The following is a 25,464-nucleotide window of genomic DNA, read 5'->3' as shown; positions in this document are numbered from 1 at the left end:
GATCTTTTTTTCTTTTTCTTTTTTTTTTTATTTTATTTTTTATGAACAGATACAGCACTCAAAATTCTGGATACGCTAAAGTTCGCACCTAAAGATCAGATGGAATATCTTTGGTTTCCATTGAAAATGTTGGCTAGAAAACCTTCAGAAATTGGCAACAAAAGTCAGCCATCAGTATGGGAAAGATGCTTAAACTCTTGTTAGTTTATTTCCATCCCAAACTAATAACTTTAGTACTTCTGGATGCTCTTTATCTTTCTCTCTACCTTCTATCTAGAAAGAGTTCTCAAACCTTAGTGTGGCTGAACTAGGGGGGAGGAGCTTTGTCCTCCCTTCCATTCCCATTCCCCAGCCCCTTCCCCTCTATTTCTCTTCATCCTATTCCCTTTCGTTCATTGTTTCGCTAGTAGTTTTTTCTTTCGGTTTGGTTCCAGCGTTTTTGGTCGAGATGTTTCGATCTGTTGGCTTCCAGAGTTCGACGGCATCCACACGCACCACAGTGGACTTTCCAATGTGCCGATTTGTCAGAAGGGAGAAGAAGTTCACCGAACGCGGTGGCGAGTGGATAGCACGCACCATCCGTAGCAAGGTGAATGAAGTTCAAATGCCGCTGCCAAGGATACGTTTCAGTCGCCACGCGTGGCTTATCTAGGATCGGGGCTCCGTTTTCTCAGGAGTTGACCGTCATTTCATGCTCCAAGGGCGGCGCGTGGATCCCACGCTCCTATACAACCCTTGCTAGTGCTTTATGTTTCGCTATTTTGGTTTTTTTAGCTTAATCTCTGTTTGGTTTATGTTTTTAGTATAATAAAATTACAAGTCTCTTCAACATTAGGTCTGAAGAGTTGTTCCCTAGGACTTTTAGTCTGTAGAATGTATACTACCTCGTTCATTTGAACGAATAGGAAGTTGCTTACACTCTATTTTTGATAGAGTGGTGTTTGTCTCTCAAACAATAGTTTGGAAATACAGCAGCAAGGGCTAGGCCATGTCAGTCACTTGTGTGTACTGGGGATCGTTTAAAGTTGTAAGTTGGCTTATAATGTGAATTGCAAGTTCAGATTGTAATGCCCAATTTCAATGAATGCAATATGCGTTTTTATAAAAATAAATAAATAAATAACTTTAGTACTTCTGTGTATCTAGTAGTACTTATTATTTTTTTTTTGAAATAGACTTCAATTTAATTCATGAATGAAGGAAGTTTACAGCTGTGACCTATGAATCCGGATGCAAAACCCGATTACAAGTCAACTACACAACGGTTATAAGTTCCTCTGCACACAACTTTCATTGTGCCAGACACTGTCTAAAAACTTCAAAAAAACTCTCTAATGACACAGTCATTCTGAGATGCGAGACTCTGTAAAATACAGAGATATCCATCTTGACTTGTCTGCGAGAAAACCAAACTCATTTCCCCCCACCCTCCACCGGAGGAGGGGGATTTCCACCCTAATCCTCCAAAGAGGATAGGGACTCACTACCCTACTCCTCCAAAGAGGAAAGGGACTCACTACCCTACTCCTCCAAAGAGGAAAGGGAATTGCTCATTTCAAATTATTTTCATTAACCTAAAAGTGCAACAAATAAAAACCACTAACATATCCTAACGGAAAGACAAAAAAAGAAAAAAGTACAACGCACTCCACTAACTGCCCACGCCGAATACCCATGCGGTATGCACGTTCTCCATCTGCTCTGGTATGCTGCTGTCCCTGCCCTCTTCCCAGCACCGAACCATCCCCCACCTCCTGGTTCAGGTATCCAGCCCCATTGCCTTCAACCTCTCGCATTACCGGTACTCCAATCGGCAACCACCATTTTTGGACTTACAGAGACAAAGCCAGAGACATCCCAAACCAGAACAAAGCAAAACCAGATATCTCTGACATCCATGCAAAGAGCAACAGGAGCTTATTCACCGATTGACTAAGAACAGCTCTCCGAAAAAACATAGATCTCCGAACAACCAGAACACTCTTAACAAAACGAACCACACGAAAGCAGAAAAACAGAAGAACAAAACCACCGTTTGACTGCGTTGCTTAAAATACCAAACACCATCCATGAAGACAACCACCGTGAGCTGCGCCCGAGATCCACCCCGGAAAGCTTTATCCCCTCCATGCATCTCGGCATGCGTCCCCAAACAATCCTCTGTTTTCCATGGATAAAACAGAGGTCCTATAACCCGTAGAAAGCACCCCAACCAGCAAGTTAAGTCCATCTCCAAGGGCAACCTCCATGACCAGCCCACACCTTAACTCTCAAAACTGTCCCCTCAGAAGACCGAACCCAACCGGTCAGGAACACCTGCCATTCGAAGCCGAAAAACCTCCACCTCCACCATGGAATATCTCTCCGCCCAGTTGGGTGATTTGTTGAGGAATGGAGCTCGGCACCAAGCAGCTGGTCATCAGCCTTCCAAAGGACATCAACACAGCCAAACAGCTTATTATTAAAGGAAAAATAGAAAAGAGACGATGGAGGAGGGAGGGAGGAGCTGAAACTCCACCTCCCTCAAAACGGCGTTTCCTGAAACTTTTCCTAGAGAGAAGGGAGAGTTTCTCTCACTAGGGTTGTAAAGTATATTGAGATTCCTAGTAGTACTTATTTATATGTATGTATACATGTGTATTTGTAACTAGACTGGAGGAATTTCTTGATAAATAAAATATATAAATTTACCAAGTGCCCAGCCTTAAGTGCGTGAAGATATACTCTTAAATTATAAAGTAGATGGAACATATTTAATACATTATATTCCAAGAGTCTGATGCAATTTAAGTTTCTATGGTTGTCCCTGTTTTAAGTATCGTCTTTTGTGATTCTGTTTCCATTTTTTCATCTAGGGTTAGGCGTCGCCGGCATTCCCTACCCCTCTGGTGACTTCTTCACCGGCAGGGATAGCCTCCGACGTAGAAGCTCCGCTTGTGAAGTCTTACTCACAAGCTCTGATGCTTTCCTCTTCTGCTTCGTTGAATTCATTCAAATTTTCCATGCGATTTTCGGTGGATGTTGATGGTGAGCAAGGATTTAGTTTTTCTGAGTCTAAGATGATTAAGGTTGCTGTGGATTTTCATCATGCCTTTGTTTTGAAATTTCTGAGAACTCGGCCTCCTATGGATAAAATCAGACTTGTGGTGATTAAATCTTGGGGTTTGAATGAAATTCCCATGATTTCTTTTATGGATGAGCACCATGTGTTGGTGCAGATGAACAATGAAAGGGATTTTATTCATGCTTGGGCACAGGAAGGTAGGGCCATTGATGGTTGTGTGTTTAGGCTGTTCCGATGGATGAAAGAATTTGATTTGAAGAAGGAGCCTTTGGACACTGCGCCGCAATGGATTTTCCTTCTTGGATTACCATTGCATATGTATAGAATGGATTGTCTTTAGATTCTGGCTACTAGGTTTGGGCCTTTTTTGGGGGTTGACAATGCAACGTTGAACGGGACGAGAGCATCAAGGGCACCCATTTGTGTGGAAATTGATCTTATGGCTGAGCCTGTTTTGGATTTTCCAATGGTTGTATCCATTTGGCAGGAAGCTAGATATGAAAAGGTTGGTTTTTATTCTTCAAAGTGCTGCCGGCAAGGTCATACTTCAGTGGTCTACCTTGTGGGAGAGAAGTTTGTGGTAAGGGGTAAGGAGGAGGAGAAGAATAGCCAGAAAAAAGTGTGTAAGGAAAAACAGAGAGGGCTAGAGACAGTGCCAGACCAGTTGGTTTTGCAAACTGGGGGATCTATTACTAAGGGGAAGGATATGGCGGAATTTGGTAATAATGCTATGTGTTCCTTGCAGGGTAAGGTTGATGAGATTGAGGAGGGGAAATTGATCAGGAATAGGGGAATGCAGAGTAGGATAGGTAGATGCCGGAAATCCAATGCAGCGAGGGGAATATGGATCCTTTGAAAAATTCTCAGACTAGTGTGGGGGTTGGTTGATGTAATAGCTGATGAGGTTGTTGTTGAAAAGGCATTACAGGTTACTAATGGGGTAGTGTTGCCTGATCCGATTGCAGGGGAGCTTATGGTGAATGAAGATCAGGTTGTAGAAGATTCGGAAAAGGCAGGTAATTCAAATATGATTTCAGCTATTTTTGAGTTAGAAAGCTCTTTTCCTTTGATTAGTGATAAGAATGATGTGCATGTGAGTGAGGTAACTCGGTTTGCTCAATCAGATGGGGAGGAAGAGATGAGGGTTTTGAAATGTGCAGATAAGAAGATTTACAATTCAGATACAGAGATCCAGCCTTTAGGAAAAAAGTTGAAAGGTTTGAATTCTAATGGTGTGCGACAATCTCAACAGGTCTCGACCCGTACTTCAAAAATGAGTTTATGATGTTCTCAATTTTATATTGGAATATCAGGGGATTAAGAAGGTCTAGATTGAGGTTGAAAAGTATTAAGAAAATACAAAGTTGAATTTGTAGTTATTGCAAAGCCTTTTGCTTACGAGGGTTGTATGCCTAGGTTGGCAGCATTTCTAGAGTTTGAGAATTATATTTCAACACAAGCTATGAGGGGTAAATTGCGGTTATTTTGGAGTCATTCATATGATTTTGAAGTTGCCGATTTTTCATATCAAATGCTTACTGGATGGGTAAGCATGTATACTAGGAAATTTTTTCTTTCTTTTGTTTATGCAAAATGTACACAAATTGAAAGAAGAGAATTGTGGCAAGACTTGCAAAATGTTCGTTAGGAGGATTATCCTTGGGTTATTATGAGTGATTTTAATATTATTAGGGCAGATAATGAGCAAATTGGTAGTAACCCAAGATCCCTTTCAACTATGGCAGATTTTAATAATTGTTTGGATTATTATGGACTTATGGAGGTTAGTTATGGTGGTAGTCATATGTCTTGGTGCAATGGCCATCAAGGGTTGTCACAAGCTTGGGCACGTTTGGATAGGGTGGTGAGTAATTCTTTTTTTCTTTCTGATTTTCCTTCTGCTTAGTTTGATTATTTGTCCCATAAGACGTCAGATCATAGGCCGATGGTGCTACATTTAGAGAGGGAGGCTGTTAGATATAGACCGGCTCCTTTTCTGTTCCAGAATATGTGTGGTGCACTTATGAATCTTTTAAGAGTTGTGTTTAATGTGTGGTCAGAAGAGGTGGTAGGCGCAGGCCTTTGGAAGTTGGCTGCTAAATTGAAGAAAACAAAGGTCGCTTTGAGGTATTGAAATTTACATACATTTGGTAGGGTGGGATGCAATATTAAGCTGCTAGAGGTGAGATTGGAGAGAATTGAACAATCTTTGCAACGTGATTTTTCAGCTGAATTGGAGGCTAATTTTATTGCTACTAAAATGGAACTTGATTGTTGGGAGAAGAGGGACGATATTCGACTGTCTCAGCTTGCTAAGAAGAAATGGCTTGTAGATGATGATAACAATTCTAACTTCTTTCATGTAGCAGTTAATCATAGGAGGAAACTTCGGTTATTTCTTCTATGGTGTTATTAGATGGGACGGTGTTGGGAACTCAAGAAGAGGTGCATGATGGGGCTCTAAGATATTTTCAGCAGTTTTTATTAGACTCGGTGTCAAGGGAATCAGCAGAATTGGCTTCTCTCATTCAACATGTTTTGTAGTTGGCTGACAATGAGGAGATTTGTGGTCCTCCTTCTGAGGAGGAGGTGAAGGAGGCGATGTTGTCTATTCCTCATCAAAGTAATCTAGGCCTAGATGGGTTTGGATCTGCTTTTTATTCTTCTTGTTGGGATTTGATTAAAGAAGATGTGGTGGAGGCGACGAGGGTTTTTTTTTGTGGTTCTTATTTGACGAGGTTTTACTTGGCTTCTTATATTGTACTTAGTCCTAAGGTGAAGGAACTGAGAAGTTTTGATACATTCCATCCTATTAGCAGTTTTCTAAAAAATTTTGGTTATGTGCTAAACAAAGTTTCTGCCAAGGATGATCTCCCCCGAACAAGGGGCTTTCATTCCTGGTAGGAGTATTTTTGAAGACCCATGGAAAACTAAAACCATCTAGGGATATATTTGTGAAGACCCATGGAAAACTACAGAAGGATGGTGAACAGTGGATGAGGAACACAACAAACTCTTGCATGCTCGTGGCAGCACTAATTGCCACTATGGTTTTTCCAGCTGCCTTCACAGTACCAGGTGGCAACAATCAAGAAATAGGCATTCCTATGTTTCTAGAAAGCAACTGATTTACAATATTCTTCGTATCAGATGTAGTTTTAATGTTATTCTTTTCGTCTTCAATATTAATTTTCTTGTTAATTCTCACATCATGCAATGCAAAAAAGGATTTCTTCATATCATTACCTTTTAGGTTGGTGTTGGGACTAGCTATGCCTTTAATCTCAATAATAGGCATGTTGATAGCCTTCATTGTAGCCTGTTTTTTGGTCTTTAAAAGCAAAACAAGTGTTCCAATCCGTATAATATTTGTTGTGGCACTAGCTATCCCAATTTATTTGTTTGGTATCCTACATTATCGCCTTTGGTTTGATATATTTCGGTCCAGGTTCATTTTCAGGTCACACAATAGGCTTTTCAATTCCAAGCTGCGAGCAACACTTGCTTCGGAAATTAAGAATGACAACATCCAAACTAGACATAATCACATGATCCAGGTTCCAGACCAAGCTTTAAAAAAAATCCAACCCAGTTGAGCAGTCCTACAGCCAACCATGGAATTCCTCGGTGTGAAATTTGACCAAATTATGATCAAGGCCTCAACGTGATCTTCATTAATTAGCTCAGAATAATGTTGGTTTTTTTAAACCCAAGAGTGGTGGGCTGCTACTAATTATTATATGAAAGCTGCTACTTTTTATTAATTAGGACTATCGAAGCTCTCTTGTAAGATGATTCTATGATGCATATAGCAAGCACAATGTGCGAGCTTGGACTTGTTTTCTTTATAATTAAAAAATTTTAAAAACTAGCAAGTGCATTACTAAATATAGTTTATTAATTAATATGTTAGATAAAATTACTCAAATTTGTCCTTCCTTTTTAAGCTTTGCTTGGTTTATTTGTCTAAAAATATAAAACTTCTCTAAACAATGTTTTCATTGCTTTCAAGGATCAAAGCCAACAAATCAGAAATTACACACGTTCCTTCTTGTTAAAATCTAGTTCATACACTCTCTGCAGACTCATAAACACCTTCCATCCTTACCTTACATCTCCTCTGCAAACCAAACATTACAGCCTGCATACATGAAACACCAAGCGCCACTAAAGCAGACCTCCATACCTTAGTAGCTATCTCACCTGAAGCAAAGATATGATCCAAAGCCTCCTCATGTGAATTCGCACAACGATCACACCTAGAGGCTAAAGCAACTCCCCAAGTTTGCACTTTAACATCCACTGATAAGCAATTAAAATGAGCTCTCCACATACAAACTAAGATCTTCTTAGGAAGAAGTTTGTGCCAAATATAGTCATGCCAATGAGAAGGCTGCCTTAACTCGAATCAGCTCCCATGCACTAGCTGAAGAGAAAGAACATTCTTTGGCTGCCTTCCAAATTAAAACATCATTACCTTGCCGACCAGCTCGAACACTCCTTAAAACATCTTCCAGCAATCTCCTTACCCACTAACTGAACTAACATCTCCATGTTCCAATCAATCTCAATCCACACTTCTTTAATAAGTAGTCTCGGACGTACAACTGGATGAACCATCACGCACAAAGGACTCACCAAGAATCATCTATTAAACCAGAAAGAGAGTTGGCCTTCTCTCACTTTGTATTTCATTTGTTCACAAACTTCAGGAATTACCGAAACTATTGACCTCCATAATCTAGACCCATTTGATGGTCTAGATACCAAGGAAACATGACATTGTCTAACATATTTAGCCAAGAAGAACCTTCACCATAAAGAGTCCGACATTAATTGCCAAGCTAATTTCATATACGTACATTGCATGTTGAATTTCCGTGAATCCCCTAATTCCCAATCCTCCTTCAGAGATAGGCTTATAGATTCTTGACGAAGACCTCCAGATTTTAACTAAAAAATATGAGACAAAATATATTCCCTTAAATAAGGGAAAGGGCGTGTATTTTTAGGTGCTGCTACTAAACCCTGATCTAATTTTGCACTCTTAAAGTTACCACTAGTTTAAATTAGTTTTTTTGTGTGTTTTTTATTTTATTTTTTAAAATATTAAAAAATATATATACACAAATACACTAGTGGTAATATTTTTAATCATTTTTAAAAAAATTCAAAACGTTAGAGGATTGTTAGAGACACACAAAGATCTTGAGACCCCACAAACTAACGTGGCACAATTCAGTTTTTTTTTTTTTAGTCTCTCATGCAGACCCCTCCCCCAAGTTAAGTTCTGATTCTCCGTTCCCAGCGTCGTCCTCTGCACCCCCACGCCGTCCCCTTGCATTCCTATCCCCGTTCATTGGTGCTTAAGGTATTTCTTCCTTCTTTTGTTTTTATTTTGTTTTTTCTCCGTTTGCCATTGCCCTTGCTAAGTTTTCTGACGTGTCCTCAACGTTTTGACCATCATCCAAAGACGTATAGAGAAAATTACCAACTTTTCCCATAATCATCCAATCAAACCAACATTTTGTCAAACAAAAGATAGATAGGGAACAACTAAATCACAAAAAGTATCCAATTGAAATTCATGGGAGGACTAAAACGGTAAGGGCCCTCTAAACTCAGGATACCTTCTCCAATCAATTTGACACAGTTCTTCATGTAAAATTGATTTTTTTTCTTCAAATCTCAACACTAACTCCTCAATAAATCCGTGGGTACCAAGCAATGAAACCAAGATAGAGTATATTTATTTATAGACAAAAAAAAAAAAAAATTAGATCTTAACTCGGTAAATTCGTGGGTACCAACTCACTTCATTGATGCTGATCGTGTGGGTTCCAACGGGAAGTAGAGAGGAGAGATAGAGAGAGAGATGAAAAATTTATGTTGCTCATGGATCTAGGGCTGGTCACAAGGGTTTGGAAAAGGTAGAGCCCGGGAGGGGGAGGGGAAAGGGGGAAGGGGAAAGGGTAAAAATAAAAATACAAACAATTAACTCAAACTGAGGTGGTAATGTGTCACATCAGTTTGTAGATCCTTTCTATTTCTAGTAATTTTCAATACATTAATGGTAATTTTGAGGGAGCAATGAGGGAATTAACTAGCATTTTTTTTTTCAAGAATAATGTAGTTTATTAAATTGATAGTACTACTGTCCCAAAGCAGTTGTTTTATATATTATATAAATAAGCACGTACAATATATATATATATATATATATATATATAATATGTACAGGTTGTTCAAAATTGCAACATTGTCTCACCATGTGATTAAAAGCTTGCTCCTCATTCATGTTGCGTGATGTTAATTAAATCACAAAAAACATTAAATATCCACGTGATGTTAGTCTTTGTTTGGTTAATAATTGGGATCAATATCCTCATCAACTAATTGAAAGCTGACACACTGATGCAACCCTCGTTCTATTTTTCTAGAGGAAAATGACAGAGGTCTTAGAATTGTAAAAACATGAAAACTAGAATCTTAGTTTTGAGAAAGTTGAAAACCGATCCCCTAGTACTACTCACCTCCGGCATGCAGTTGGAAATTGGAAACTTCTTCTCACTACTTTTCTTTGCCCATTGGAAATGAATTAGCCTAACCTTCAAATTAGCATTCGCCCCCACTTTCATTTTCTGTATTTATTTTAATTCTATCTGAAAAGGACGAGGTTGGCTCCAATTAAATTGCTGATATGATTCTTAGGTCCAGATCGAGAGAGGATGCAGTTGAGAATTACAAAACGCATTAAATTTATATATATAAAACTACATGGGCGACTTCTTTATCTTTTCCTATTGAAACTTACGTAATTAGGATATCGGAAGTGCAGTCTTTATTATTTTTTTTCCCCTCTTCTTGATCATGACCGCGTTAATTTGAAGGTGAACTCAACACATGCACTATTAATGCCTAAATTCTCTCACATGACAGAATGAGAGAAAGAGTTATTTCTGGCCCATGATTATCACTCAATATCGATTGGTGTCATCTAAAGTCCACGATAACACCAGTCTATAGCGGCGGTATAGTGTCCGTATGTATATCCATAGCAATGAATATAAAATATATAAATACAGTGAATTTAAATAGAGCGGAAGAAACATGACAGATTTATGCGGTTTAATAAAGAGCCTACATCCATAGGTCATTTGGAGAGCAAATCCACTATAATAAAAATATTTTACAGTCTCTTATAGTCTCTTGTATCTTATAATACAAATGGAATATTCAGAACTCCTTTAATCTAGAGAAATTAAAAATGGAATTTTCCCTAGGAGGTCGAATAAGCTCTCTCTTCCCCTTTGTTAAGTCGTCCCCCACTTTAGTCAATCTTATCCCTTTATTGAGCTCCTGTCTGGTAGATGAATAATCTAGCTTTATGTTCGTCCATTTTTTCCTACCCGACTTCACTGCGTGTCTGGCCCTTTTCTCTCGTTTTTCCTCTCTTCCTGCCACCTCCTCTTCTCCTTAGGTTTTCACTTTTGTCCTTTCCTCCCACTTGTATGGTGGTGGCGTTCTAGTGGACTGGGCCTTCCATCTTGGGCTGGTAGATTTATCCCTTACGTGCACCACCGACGAACATGGTATATACGAGGAAGGTTGCCCATCGTCTTGGTCTTTGTCTATTCGCAGCATTTTTTAATTCTTGCATGCCACAAGTGCTGACCTTTTATTCTTGGTCTTTCTTTATTCGAAGCATTTGTTTGATTATAGCATTTGATTGGATGATCGCCTGCATCCGTATACTGATCTTTCTGATATATATATGCTTGATCTCCTGTTTTGGAATTTGTAGAGAGAAACTAGAAAAACGGGTAAAATATATTATAGAGAAATGGTTATAGAACCACCAAGCTAGATTTTGTACCGATATTTTGTATCGAATTATTTTTAAATTTTTTTTACTTAATAATTAAGAAAGTAATTTTTACTGATTTTGTAATTTCTTTATTTTTAAAAATGTTTAAAGAGATTTAAAGAATATTTGAAAAATAAAATAAAAAACTACACCATTTGGTGGACAAAAAAGGGTGGAAACTGCCTGTGGATGTAGCATCACCCGATATTATACATTTGCAATAATATGTGGAAACGTATGCCTGTTCTCACTTTCACAAAGACTGTTGAATCTGTAAAGGATCGAAGAAAAAAAAAAAAAAGGATCGCGGACTTCGGGAAAGGGAGACTTCTGCATGTAGGTAGGTAGGTGATCGTTGTCAATTAGTAGATAATGGGAAATGCTACTGGCCCCGCTCTAATATCCCGCTTTGATATCCCGCTAGACGTGGCCCTCCACATTTAACTATTTTATTCATTTTAAAACACAAAGCAACAGTATTCTACTTTATCCCTTTTCCTTCTTATCCCTTTTTTCTTTTAAGCTATGTTGCAAATGTATTGTTATGATCCTTACTATGAATCAATGTATTGTACTAAGGGAATGGAAATGGAATAATGGAGACATTTGTGAAAACAGGGATTGCAATTGAAATGTTTGTGAAAATGCTTGTGAAAACTGAAATGTTTGTGAAAATGAAATGTTGTCCGAATATTTCACAGCAGGCATTACAATTTTCACACACCCCCAATTTTGTTAACTCTCTAATCTAAACGCTAGTGCATGGTCTCTCGGTACCATCTCTCGATTGCAATGGTCACTGCCCACAAACGTTGATATACAAAAATGACGATTACAAAAACAGGTTCAATACAATCCCAAGATTACAATTAATGATCTAAACACGTCAATACAAAAACAGGTTCAACAAAATCCCAAGATTACAATATAAAATCCCAAGATTACAAGTTTGTCTTATGGCGTCTACCAATCAAAAAACACTGAAGTCCCGATGGAAAGCCTCCACAGTGTTGTCCTATAGGGGCATAAAAAAAAACCCGTGGAATCAATGTATTGTTATGAAAAGATAAAAATTAAAAAAAAAAAACAAAAAAAACCCGTGGAATCCGTAGGGGAAGCTGAGGTAAAATAAAAAAATAAAAATTTACCTTGGAGATTCCATCAGAGATGGCTGAGAGGGGACCTTGAACTGGTGGGGCTCGAACTCGTGGGGTTGGGGACGACGAAATGGTGGGTCTGGAGAGGGCGAAGTCGATGGGGGCTGGAGAGAAAAAAAAAATTGTAAACGCTGTGGCGATGCACGGGAGAAGAAGGAAAATGAATAAAATAAAATACTGTTGCTTTGTATTTTAAATTGAATAAAATTGTCAAACGTGGAAGGCCACGTCGAGCGGGATATCAAAGCGGGACATTAGAGCGGGGCCAGTAGCATTTCCCGTAGATAATATATATGGAGAAGGGCAAATGCCAACTTTTAAGGTTAGCAAGGCTACACATATATTCAATGGGCAATGAAAAATGAGGAGAGCAGATACTTTCAGCTTAAAGGCACTGGCTGCAACTTGTATTAAGTTTAACATGACCAGCTAGCTGTTTAGTACACAGTGACTCTAATCCAAGTTATCGATTAGCTGTTTCATTAACATCAATTTGCCAATATCTAAAGGGAGAGTCTAGAGTAACTTTTCAGTTTGACCGCTAATGCAAATTTTTTTAAAATATTAAAAAAATACACTTATATTTGCACCAGCGGTCAAAGTGCATGAGAGGTCACTTTGGGTGCAACTTAGCATTTTTTATATCCAAATGGATGGTGCTACTATATCGCCCAACTCTTACTACTGGGCATAACTGCTAGTTCAATTTGTATTTTTTAAAAGCATTTTTTAAACATTTGAAAAAAAAAAACGAATTCATTAGTAGTAACTTTTTTAAATATTTTAAAAATAAAATAAAATAAACAATATACAGTACTAGCCGTCAAACCCAAGATCAAGGGGTACACTAACATTTTCCTATTAAAACAGGATGTGTGGCCGGGCAAATAATCAATGTGGATATTTCCAATCCATTGGTTTTCGATCAACAGCCCATTTGGCAAGCTAATGAGCTAGCATGATATAATAATTTGCATTTCGACGAACATGTTGGATGCTCCATTTTGTCTATTAATTTGGGGTTTTAATATGGCCATTAAAAACTGATGATATCAACTTTCTTTCACTTATAAAACTGATCATATCAACTTGAGTTAAATAATTGAGACTTTGAGTTTGCCAATGAATTAACCAACTCGAGTAAAAATAATAAATAGTGCAAGTTTATATAATTTTAATGCATGTTGTCACATGTGACAACATTGTAGTTGTTACTACAAACTCAGAAAGAGTTTATAGTATACAATGAGCATCCAATTCGAAAGAGTTTGTTGAGGGAAAAATAAGTTGATTGACATTATATTCTTGTGAAAACCTGTGTAAAATAGTGTTATAACAAGTGTTGAAGCGATATACCTTGAAAAGGATTGAAGTGTACTCATCATTGGTCAAGTAGAGCTCAAAACAGAGAGTTCGCTCGACTAGTGCTCGAGCGAGACCCATACAGAGTGGGTCGCTCGACACTAGCTCGACATGATGCTCGAGCGAACTCAGACAAATTTGATCGCTCGACCCTCGCTGAACATGGCGCTCGAGCGAACTCAGACAGATTATGTCGCTCGACCCTCGCTCAACATGGCGCTCGAGTGAACTCAGATAAATTGGGTCGCTTGACTCTCGCTCGACACTTCGCTCAAGCCAATATTCCAAATCATTTAAAATTTAGAGTTTTGAGCGCCTCTTTTACTTAAGACTATAAATAGAACAGCTCTCTTCTGTTCTATGGTGTGGAGAATTAGAGCAAAAACCCTAAGGGCCTCCAAGAACTTTTTAGAGCAACCTCTCCCCCACTTGGTTGATTCTCTCTTGGATAAACACATCTCCACCACACCACACTCAAAATCAACATTTACATAAGTCCATTGAAGTGGACATATTCATTGGCCAGAAGAGTCTAGAGCTGCTGTTGATGCATAGATCGAGAGGTTCTCGTGGGAAACTCTAGAAAGGTCAGAGTTCCGACACTACATGCATGTAGAGATCGAGTGGGTAACTTGTGGTGTTGCAAGCCAAGTTTAGCTACTACAAAGGTTATGTGAGTGTCTCTAAATTGGTTGTAACAAATTTATTTTCTATAGTGGATTTGAGGTGGTGTCTTACACCCGGAATGCTTTTAGATTTTGAAGATGTTCTTCAAATGAGTTTCCACTCCGTGATTAAAAGCATGTGTTGATTATTTGTGTTATCTGATTCATTTATTAACTACTTGTTTGACTGATTTATAAAAGACCAAAAAAAAAAATTGGATTACACCTATTCAACCCCCCTCTAGGTGTATTGATTGGTAGAACCACTGCTTTTTCAGTTGGTATCAGGGCGGGTTCACTCCGCTAGGATTCAATTCCTGAGTGTGATCCTGCTGTAGTGGTTTAAATAGATAAGTCTCAATCACTCACATCCCCACCATATTTTGATGGAAACAACTACGCTTATTGAAAAGTTCGAATGAGAGCCTTCTTAAAATCTATGGATGAACAAGTGTAGATTTCCATAACAAATGGTTAGACAGAACCAGTGGCTATTGTTGAGGGAGTTCAAACCCCCAAAAGTGTGGAAAATTACTCTAGGGATGAAATAAATGTGTGGTTGGAATAGCAAAGGGCTTAATGCAATCTTCATAGCTATGTCCCAGGAAGAGTTCAAGCGGATCTCAATGTGTCAAAATTGCAAAGAGGCTTGGGATATTCTTGAAATTACCCATGAAGGTACCAAGGCTATAAAGAATTCTAAACTTCAAATGTTGACCACTAGTTTTAAAGAATTGAGAATGAAGGATGATGAAACATTTGATGCTTTCTAGGCCAAACTAAATGATATCGTCAACTCTCACTTTAATTTAGGGGACAGAATTCCTGAAAACAAAATTATGAGAAAAGTTCTCAGATCTCTTCCCGAGAGATTTCACCTTAAAGTTACAGCTATTGAATAAAGCAAAGATTTGGATGCTATGAGAATTGAAGAGTTGGTGGGCTCCCTACAAACATATGAACATACTCTTCCTGTAGATAAGAAGCACAAGTCCATAGCCCTCAATACTATTAGAGAGAAGTCAGATGAGTCATCCGATGAGTTGGCTATGAGTGACAAAGAGATAGCATTCTATACTAAGAAATTCAAGAGAATGTTTGTGGCTAGAAATAAAAAGAATCAGAGTCCAGAGAAGAAAAAGTTTGAAAAATATAACAGAGGCTCAAGTTCAAGGAACAAGGATAGAAACTCTGAGAAGCACACTAGAACAAATAAAGACAACGGACAATCCAATGTGCAGTGTCATGAATGTCATGGTTTTGGATACATTTGCCTGGAATGTGCAAACTACAAAAAGGTAAAAGAAAGAGCAAAGATTGCATCCCTGAGTGAGAGTGAGTCAGAGTCAAGTGATCCCTCAGAGAACTCTTCCCCGAAAAGAGATCTCAACTAGATGGCATTTATTGTTTCTGTAGATAACAAAAGTCAATGCAGTGAAAATTTGTCGGATGATGAGATCGAGCACGTCCAGAAATGAATCTGAGTATGAAGATGAGTTGCAATAAGTATATGAGAAGTTATACAAGGAATGTGTTAAATTGAGAAAACTTAACAAAATGCACATTGAAGAGATAGATTTCACCAAACGAGAAAATGAAGAGCTTCAATGCAAATTAAATGAAGCCATTGTTCTAGCTTATCAGTTTAAAATGAAGAATGTGCTTTTGGAAGATGAATTAAAATTCAAGAAAGTGAGATAATTTTGCTGAAGGAAAAACTAAAACCCTTCTCTACTGGAAAACAAAAGTTAGATGAAATCTTGAGCTCTGGAAAGCCCCCTAGTGACAAGAGTAGACTAGGATATGATACAGTGAAATCTGAGGCTACGACTACCTCAAGGGTCTCTGATAAAAATGAGAGGAAAACTGTGTTTGTTCGTGAATCAATTGCTAATGGGAAGGCTAACCCATCTGACAAGGGTAAGAAATCCTCACATGTCCAAATGGGTGTTTCGTCTCACGTAAAACCAAGAGCTAGAAATGCAAGTCCTATTTGTCACCACTGTGGTAAAATTGGTTATGGGTAGATCCGTATAAAATTTGGACTAAATTGAAATCAATTCAGTTGGTCTAATTTTAAATTGCATCTAACATTCAAATACTCAACTCTCAAATAACTAAAGTCATCTTAACTCAAAACTTCTTTACACATGAGACTCACAACCTTTTTCAACTCAATACCTCTTTACAAACGAGACCATAACCTTTTTCAACTTCTCATACATATATATAAACTCGTCTTAACATTCAAACACATGTACTCAACTTAGATGGAGTTCACAAAACTCATTTCAGCATCTCAACTCATTATTATTCATAAATAACTCAACGCATCATAACTCAGTTGATCATCTAAACCGTGCCTTAATCTCATGTTTTGGAATTTGTTGAAAGAATTAGAAAAACGGGTGAAATATATTTGCAATAACATGTGGATCGTAGTTAAACTTGTGTCCTCACTTTAACAAAGACTTTTGAATCGAAAAGGTAGGAAGGGAGAGAGAGAGAGAGAGAGAGAGAGAGAGAGAGAGAGAGAGAGAGAGAGAGAGAGAGAGAGAGAGGAAAAAATGGACTTCGGAAAGGGAGATCGACCTCTGCATGCGGGTAGCTAGGTAAGTAGGTGATGGTTAACAATTAGTTAAGAAGATGGAGAATGGCAAATGCGAAATCTCTAGGTAAAGAATTCACTGACGCTCTAATTAAAATAATGCTCCACACTAAATCTCAGTGGAGGTCTCATCTATTATATATATAACAAAGAACACAGTACAAGTTTACATCAAATACTACTCTGTTAATAGAATCCTGCACTAAGTCTAATTATTGAAACCTGCACTAAGTCTAATCATTGAAACCTGCACTAAGTCTAAGTATTGAGTCATCTTCCAACAACTTGTCTAAGGATCATCTTGAGTCTTATCCAATAATTGGTAATCATTATCTTCTATATGCCCCCTCAAGCATAATGGGACAGGAAACACGTGAAGCTTGTCTACCAGAAAATTAAACCATGTTGCAGCTAAAGGTTTGGTCAACACATCAGCTGGTTGATCCTTACTTGACAGGAACTGGACATCAAGAACTCCTTGCGACACCTTTTTTTGCACAAAATGATACTCCAATTCAACATGCTTTGTCCGAGCATGGAAGATTGGAGAGAGAAAACGTAAGGAAAAAATGGATTTCGGAAAGGGAGATCGACCTCTGCATGCAGGTAGCTAGGTAAGTAGGTGATGGTTAACAATTAGTTAAGAAGATGGAAAATGGCAAATGCGAAATCTCTAGGTAAAGAATTCACTGACGCTCTAATTCACTGACGCTCTAATTAAAATAAATCTCAGTGGAGGTCTCATCTATTATATATATAACAAAGAACACAGTATAAGTTTACATCAAATACTACTCTGTTAATAGAATCCTGCACTAAGTCTAATTATTGAAACCCGCACTAAGTCTAATTATTGAAACCTGCACTAAGTCTAAAAGACTTTAATAAAAACAACTTGACAAGAAGAATATATACTTAATGTGATTTATTCTGTATTTTAATTTAGACAATATAGCCATTTCAATATGGATAATGATATAGTTATTATACTCTTACTATTTATTTATTATTATTTTTATTTAATTTTTTTATTTTTTATGTTATTTAATAGTTAAAAAGTGATTATTAGTAAAATTATATATTTTTTAAATCTTTTTTTAATAATTAAGAATATTAAAAAATATTTAAAATAAATATAAATAAATAAATAAATAACTTCAATTCCACTATAAATAAAATATAGAGAATAAAAAAATAATAATCATGTCACTACCGTTTAAAATATCATGATTGCTGCAAAATAAATAACTCTTATCATTTCTCTTAAAAAGAATTGTCAAAAATGATGTGACTCCGCGACAACCAACCTTATGCTGGACTGCTGTCAACTTTGAGGAATGATGTGATTTCATATAAAATTAATAAATTAACTTTTAAAATATATTTTAAATTATTTAAAAGTTTAAAATTAATATATTTATTAAAAAATATTTATTTAATAAAAAACATTTAAAAAATTTAGAATAAAATATGTTTACAAAATTTCGTGGTGCTGTCATTTCTAAAAAGCAGAATTGTCAGGTAGTGGAAATGGTACTCCGCAACAACCGACCTTGGTGCTCAGGTTTAAGGAATGACGTGACTTCATATCAAAATGATCACGATTCACGAGGTATAAATTTAGAAAAGTGCTGAACCGGCGGGAAGAATCGGTGCGTAATCTCGTCCTACTTTAATGAAACGGTGAGTTTTATTCTTTTATTTTCTATTCTCTTTAGTCAAGTTTCTTCTCTCTTGCTCATTCTCCTTATCCACGTTGCCTTAACCCTTAGGCCTTATCCTTCTCCTCTCTTGATTTCTTTCTTCTCTCTTCTGATCTTTGCAAGATCTAGTTCCATACTCCATCAATAGTTCCGCATTCTCATCCTTCAGCCTCAAACTCCATCTGCTTCCTTCCTCCATCATATATCTCCTATTAATGTCATGATTACCATTTTGACTTTTTGAATCACATTATAATTGAAAATTTTTCCATTTCTATGAAATTTTTAATTTATGAGAATTGATCAATACGTATGTTTAGTTCTTGCATTACTTCCACATTCCCATAAACATTCAAGTATATTATCAACTTATATATAAGATTCTAACAATAACAAACAACTCTTAAGACTTAGAGGTTTTATCACAAATTTACCAAATGTGGATGTAGAAGGTGTATGTGAAATCATGTCTTAGATCTTCCAAATGTGGATGCCAAAAATAGCTCTAAGAATCAGAGGTTAATCACAAATCTACCAAATGTGTAGCAACTTAGCCTTCAAGAAGCTAAGGAAGACCGTATGTAACCGACGACGATACCCATGAAGATGAATGTGCAGTTCTGATTTGTCTTTCTTTTTAGCTATGAAAGACGAAGACAAAGATGAAGAAGCTACCAAATGTGCCACTGCGTTTCTTTCCTCTTTCAGTCAGTTCTGAATCTAGTTTTCTTTTCAGCTATGAAAGATGCAGATGAAGAAGCTCAACACCCATGAATGTTTCTTTCCTCTTTTCCTCTTCTAGTTTCATTTTATTTTATTTTCAACTTGGCTGACGTGGCCTTCCCAATTCCGCCATGATTTCATCACTTGGTTGCCTGTAGCAGAATTGCTAATTTTTATCTATTATACGCATGTATATATCAATTTCATTTTGTTAGTATTTTTTTTAATTTAAACTTTAAAATTTTATAATTTTTAATAATAGATGCATTAACCTGTATGATTATGTTAAAAAACATATAAATATATATAACATTTCTCTATTTTGCAACTCTACAAGACTACAAAAAAAACCCCAGCTCTGCTAATGGCACCAATATTTATACAAATGTCTTATATAATTCATCTTATACAGCTTACAAAAAATAAGAAAAAGCCAAGAAATCCAATTTTTATTTTTTTTATTTAATTTATACAGTTTATACAATTTCTCAGATTATAAAAAAATAAAACTTAAAGAAAAGAGACATTACAAGATTTTTTAAGTGCAAAAATACATGTATAAATTCCATCAAATGCATGAATATACGTGAGTGAAAACGCGCCAAAAATAAGATTTCCCATAAAGGGATCAAGAATTGCATGCACTCGACGGAAGATTAATTGAATTAGGGACAAAACTACCATAAATTAATCCTTCTTCGCGGAGAGTTAATTATATTTTTCTTTCTAAATGTTAATAAATAATTAAAGTCACTAAGATTGTTATATATAATAAGACTGTAATGCACAAGCGCCGTGTAATGTTTTTAGAAAAGAGTGAAATTTGTATTAAAAAATTAATTTTTTTTATGTAAATCTTATATTAATTTATTTTGTTTTTAAAAAAAACACGACGTTACACGACTGTAAATATCATTTTTCAATATATAATATCCGTCCATTAATGTTATATTGACCGTGGACGTCAATCTATAAATCTAATCCGCTTTGTAGCAAAACTCTCGTGCAAGGTTGAGAGCATAAAAAACCTCGTCATTTCCTTGGAGTACACGCATGCAGCAGTCTCTGAAGCTAGCCGAACACTAACTGCGAAGGTACGTAATTAGAGTTTTGATTGCCCTGCTAATTATAATATATAGAAAATTAATTTTTGTTTCAGAGATTTTAATTTTTCTTTTTTTTTTAATCGCAATCGTCACCTATATATATATATATAATTAAGCATCTCATGCATATATATTCATATGTAATATCGTATTAATTCTTGATCTACTTTTCAATATTCTTAGAAAAGATAGAGGAAAAAATGGAAGAGGGTGATATCTCATTATCTGATCAATCTCCTGCCTTTTATGCTCCTCTCCTTCGAGCTATCCTAGAAGATGACTGGACTGCTGCTGAAACTTTTATTCAGAACTATCCAAACTGCCTTGGAGTTGCCATAACAAAAGACCAATATACAGCTCTTCACACTGCTGCAGTTGTAAAACGCACCCGTTTTGTAAACAAATTCGTGAGATTGATGAAGACGGAAGAATTAGAATTGAAAGCCAAGGACTACACGGCCCTTTATTTTGCTGCTAAAACAGAAATAGTAACAATTGCAGAGGCGATGGTGAAAAAGAACAACAATCTGCCATCGATATTCCCCAAGGCCAAGGATTCCATCCGTCATTTACCACTTTACGCCGCAATAGAGACTGGAAATAGAGACATGGTGTCGTATTTATACTCCGTGACTCCTATTGAAGACTTGGCTTCTGTGGATCGCATTAATCTACTCAAGGCTACCATTTCCAATGATTTGTATGGTATGTCATCTATCCTACGCACCAATACTTGTGATCATCAGTTTGAGACAATTAATAATGAACATTAATGCTATTAATCGTGTAATATGACATATTTTAAATAACTTCATATATCAAGCAATTAAATGGTAGTTACTTACTTCAAATAGGCTAAATAGCAATGAAAAAATTATTTACAGTACCCATTACCTTTTGTTTGACCTGATCATGAAGTTTTAACTTTTAAGTATATGATGTATAGAAATTTCACAGGACTGACCATATATATATATAAGAAAATGATCATATTAATTTGGTTTTTGTGAACAGATACGGCACACAAAATTTTGGATACTCTAAACTTAGAACCTGGAGAGAAGGAACTTCTTTGGGAACCATTGGAAATATTGTCCAGAAAACCTTCAGAAATAATTGGCAACAAAAGTCAGCCGTCAGTATGGGAAAGATGCTTAAACTCCTGTTAGTTTATTTCCAACCCAAACTATTAACTTTACTTGTCATGTGTGTTTTTTTATATATGTGTGTGTATGTGTATGCATGCATGTATATATTTATAACTGGACTGGAGGAATAATTTCTTCAATCAAGTGTATAAATTTACCGGGTGTCTGGCCTTAAGTGTATGAAGAATTAAGCAAGTACGTTTTTTAAAGAGTTTAGCTTATTAAATTGACAGTACTTTTCTGTCTTATTAAATCTTGAGATGATATCTGATTAGATAATTAAGCTATTTTGTACTTGAAATGTCTTAAACAATTCTAATACTTACTGTTTCCTGTTTCCATCCCCTTGACTTGAGCTTCCTTGAGTAGGGATGCTTGTGTTTTCTCCTATATATAGACGGTTATATATATATACACATGCTGGCAAATAATTAAATGGATATGACGTTGAAGCATTGAAATATATCCATACTTATAAGAACTTGAAAGCTAGTTTAGGTTGATGGTAATTATCATGCATGAGTGAATTTAATCATTTAATTCGTTAACTCTAACTAGGCTTCAGAGGTCGGTTGAGGTTCTGCAACAAAGCTATGATGCAAGCATCAGCCCATCAATTAGTTGACCGCCTTTTGAAACAGCTTGGAGTTGCAGACGACAAATATTTATCGTCAAGTCATGTGCTTCAGCAAAATCATATGAAACTAGTTGTTGAAGCAGCAAAAGTAGGGAACGTTGAATTTCTAGTCATACTTATACGCTCTTATCCCCATCTCATATGGCAAGTTGACGAAGAAGAATATGGAACTTTGTTTCACGTTGCTATTAAACATCGACAAGAGCATGTTTTTAATTTAATATATGAGATAGGTGTTTTGAAGGGCATCCTTGCGACCTATGATGCCAAAGGGAGAAAAAACATGCTACAATTAGCTGCAGAATTGCCTTCTTCAGATCGACTGAATACTATATCAGGAGCAGCCCTTCAAATGCAACGAGAGTTGTTGTGGTTTCAAGTACGTACATACAGGTCTTAAATATCATATCAACTAATTCTTTTCTTCTTGTCGCACACGTATTGCATGCTTGGTCTCCCCTTTCAGTAGTTTTTAATTTATGAGTAATTGGTTATTGCGTGCAGGAGATAGAAAGTATCGTGCCAAAGTCATATGTGAACCAACTGGATAAAAATGGAGAAACGCCTAGGGATATATTTGTGAGGACCCATGAAGAACTAAAGAAGAATGGTGAAAAGTGGATGAGAAACACGGCAAACTCATGCATGCTCGTGGCAACATTGATTGCCACTGTGGTTTTTCCAGCTGCCTTCACAGTACCAGGTGGAAACCATGAAGAAAAAGGCATTCCTATATTTTTGGAAACCAACTGGTTTATGGTATTCATCGTGTCAGATGCAATAGCAATGTTATTCTCTTCGTCTTCAATATTGGTTTTCTTATCAATTCATACATCACGGTATACGGAAAAACATTTCCTCAAATCATTACCTCATAGGTTGGCATTGGGACACGCTACACTTTTTTTCTCAATAACGGGCATGCTGATAGCCTTCACTGCAGCCTGTCTTTTGATCTTTGACAAAAAACCAAATGTTCCAATCAGTATAGTTGTTGCGGCGCCTGCTATCCCAATTAGTTTGTTTGGTATCCTACATTATGGCCTTTGGTTGGATATATTCCGCTCAGCATTGTTATTAGGTTCTAATAGCTTCCTTTTCCGGTCACATAAAAGGCTTTTCAAGAAGCAAGCTAGCTACGGAAAGAATGACAACCATCAGTTATGCAATTTGACCAAATAATTACGATCAAGGCTTCAGTTTGATGTTGATTAATTAGTTAGGAATGTTGGCTTCTCATGTGTACGTATGTGAATATTATACATATACATATGTGTGTGTGTTTCTCGTTGTGCTTTCCTTAATTTGTAATAAGAGATAATTTGATGTTGTCATATAATATATATATGTTGAATATTTCTGAATTTCCTATGATGCCATCATCATAATCTTAATAATCAGTCACAATCATGAATATTGTGTAAGAAATTCCATGTATACTACAAGAAAAATTAGTATTTATGGTAAGTTATTTGCTACAAAAGGACTATTTATTATAAGAATGGACATAATGACACAATCACATAACAAATTAAACGGCAATAAAGTTTCGAGTTTCGAAGGTGGCCGAGCCAATCTTATAAATAACTCTTTCGTGAAAAAGATAGCAATTAAAATCAATATTAATGGTATATAGCATGCAATAACTTATTAACCACACCACTAGGGCTGTTCATGCGGGCCGGATAAAATCCGGACCGGATTCCCGGTTCCAGTTTTCGGGCCGGGTCAAATCCGGGCCGGAATCCGGATTGAGAAAACCGGATTAATCCGGTCCGGGTACCGGATTTTAAATCCGAGACTCGGTTTAAAATCCGGTACCCGTTTATAAACTGAAAAAAAAAGAACCCTAATTCTACCCCGCCCCCCCCTTTTTCAGATCGTTTTCTCTCTCGCCGAACCCGTCTCCTACCTCTCTCGCGCCGAACCCTAGCTACAAAACTGTAGCCGCCGCTGCCGTGATGAGGATCCGCAAGAACGCGAAGCTCTCACCCCTCTAGTTCTCCCACCCTTCCGCTCCCGAGGCTCTCCAGACGCACGTGTGCCAGCTCAACCAGTGGCCCTGGGATGCGATTTCCTTCGCTCAAGACTCCCAACAGGTCAGTCCCCCAAACTTTCTCCTCTCGGTAAGCCTCTCTCTCTCTCTCTCTCTCTCTCTCTCTCTCTCTCTCTCTCTCTCTCTCTCTCTCCATCTTTGAGCATTTCGGTAAGCCTAAGTTTATGAAATCTGGCTTTTTTATTTTTTATTTTTTTTAACATGGGTCGTTTTCCACTACTCTGCCCAGATCTAGGAAGAACTCCTTTAGTTAGTTTGTTTATGGGTTAGATCCTCGTGCCGTCGTCTTCATCCCTGGGTATGTTTTCTTCTCTCTGTTTCTTTTGTTCTGTTTGTTGATTTTGCCTTTTTTTTCTTTTTGTGCATTGGGTATTAGAGTATATTTTATATAGATCTATGTTGATTTGGGTTTTAGAATATATCTCATATTGAGTTTGGGTTTTAGAATATATTATAATTAAATTTCGTGGGAATACATATACTTTGATAGCAATTTTCCTACCCCGCTCTCACCTGATTTGGTGGTCGTGACTGATAAATTGGTTAGCAGCTCTACTACACCAAACTCATTCTAGCAGTTGAGATTTCGTAATCTTTATTTGCTTAAACTCTAAAAGTTGACAGTAAAAGTAATTAGGGTGTCAATGAGTGGGTCAATGTTTCGTTATCTGCACTATTGGTTGGTTTTGTTTTGTCTTAATATGAGATATAGGTGAAGGAATTGCAAATGCTTGTTGGGCAATATGTAAATGGTAAATGGAGCTGTGAACAACGAACTTTTTAACTCATTTTGGTGTGTATTAATTTAATGACATGCTTTGATAATATGCTTCAATATGAGACTTGGGAAGTTTACATAGTTTGGCTTTATGGCTAGGAAAGAGATTAAAACTTGTTTTCATGAATCTTTCAACCCCATTTAAAATTTCTCTGTAGTCCTTTTGTGTCTGCCTAGCAGTCAAATGATCAATTGGAAAGATTTGGATGATTCTCTTAATCTTTCTTTCCATTTTGTTTTTGGTAACAGACACAGGTCTTAAGGAAGACAACATGATCCAAGTCGTGCAGGCAAGGAAGGACATATATACTCAGTACTCTGGGAAGTGGTTCAGGTTTAGGTTGTCTCGTGTGCATTTGCTGGAATAATGTGGTTGAACTTTGGGCCATTTGAATAAAGTCCACTCATTGCTTCCAAGCCACTTAGAATTCAGATGTTGACCTTTTAATCTTCAGGATGGTCTAGGCAAATCAGTTCAAACAATGTAATATGTAGTGGATTTTTTTTAGATTAATTAGTTGTTTATAGCTGATATGTATGTAGTAATTATAATTGGTTGATATTTTATCATCATAGACAATGATATAAAA

General features: G+C 36.8%; 1 protein-coding gene and 2 long non-coding RNA genes across 4 annotated transcripts; 2 read left to right on the top strand and 1 right to left on the bottom strand.

Moving 5' to 3' along the window:
• Positions 1–2,757: 2,757 nt before the first annotated feature.
• LOC122299936 lies at positions 2,758–6,895 on the top strand. Its single transcript, XR_006239796.1, has 2 exons — positions 2,758–6,142; positions 6,513–6,895. It is a non-coding gene; the product is annotated as an uncharacterized LOC122299936 (long non-coding RNA).
• A 4,821-nt stretch (positions 6,896–11,716) lies between these two features.
• Positions 11,717–12,332, bottom strand: LOC122298422. Its single transcript, XR_006239410.1, has 2 exons — positions 12,080–12,332; positions 11,717–11,946 (listed from the first exon to the last, which is right to left on the bottom strand). It is a non-coding gene; the product is annotated as an uncharacterized LOC122298422 (long non-coding RNA).
• An 8,107-nt stretch (positions 12,333–20,439) lies between these two features.
• LOC122298523 lies at positions 20,440–23,366 on the top strand. Of its 2 annotated transcripts, none has more exons than XM_043108313.1 (4): positions 20,440–20,960; positions 21,270–21,419; positions 21,962–22,419; positions 22,545–23,366. In XM_043108313.1, the coding sequence occupies exons 1-4, from the start codon at positions 20,456–20,458 to the stop codon at positions 23,220–23,222; spliced, it is 1,791 nt and encodes a 596-aa protein (XP_042964247.1). In that variant the 5' UTR covers positions 20,440–20,455; the 3' UTR covers positions 23,223–23,366. The 2 variants fall into 2 exon arrangements, with proteins under 2 accessions (XP_042964247.1, XP_042964248.1); XM_043108314.1 differs by having other exon boundaries at positions 21,962–22,433; positions 22,545–22,683.
• The last annotated feature ends 2,098 nt before the right edge of the window (positions 23,367–25,464 follow it).

Source organism: Carya illinoinensis, chromosome 16, assembly GCF_018687715.1.
Source record: "Carya illinoinensis cultivar Pawnee chromosome 16, C.illinoinensisPawnee_v1, whole genome shotgun sequence".
Lineage (NCBI taxonomy): Eukaryota > Viridiplantae > Streptophyta > Magnoliopsida > Fagales > Juglandaceae > Carya > Carya illinoinensis.
The sequence above is the reverse complement of the archived record's forward strand: the minus strand, read 5'-3'. Positions and strand labels throughout refer to the sequence as shown.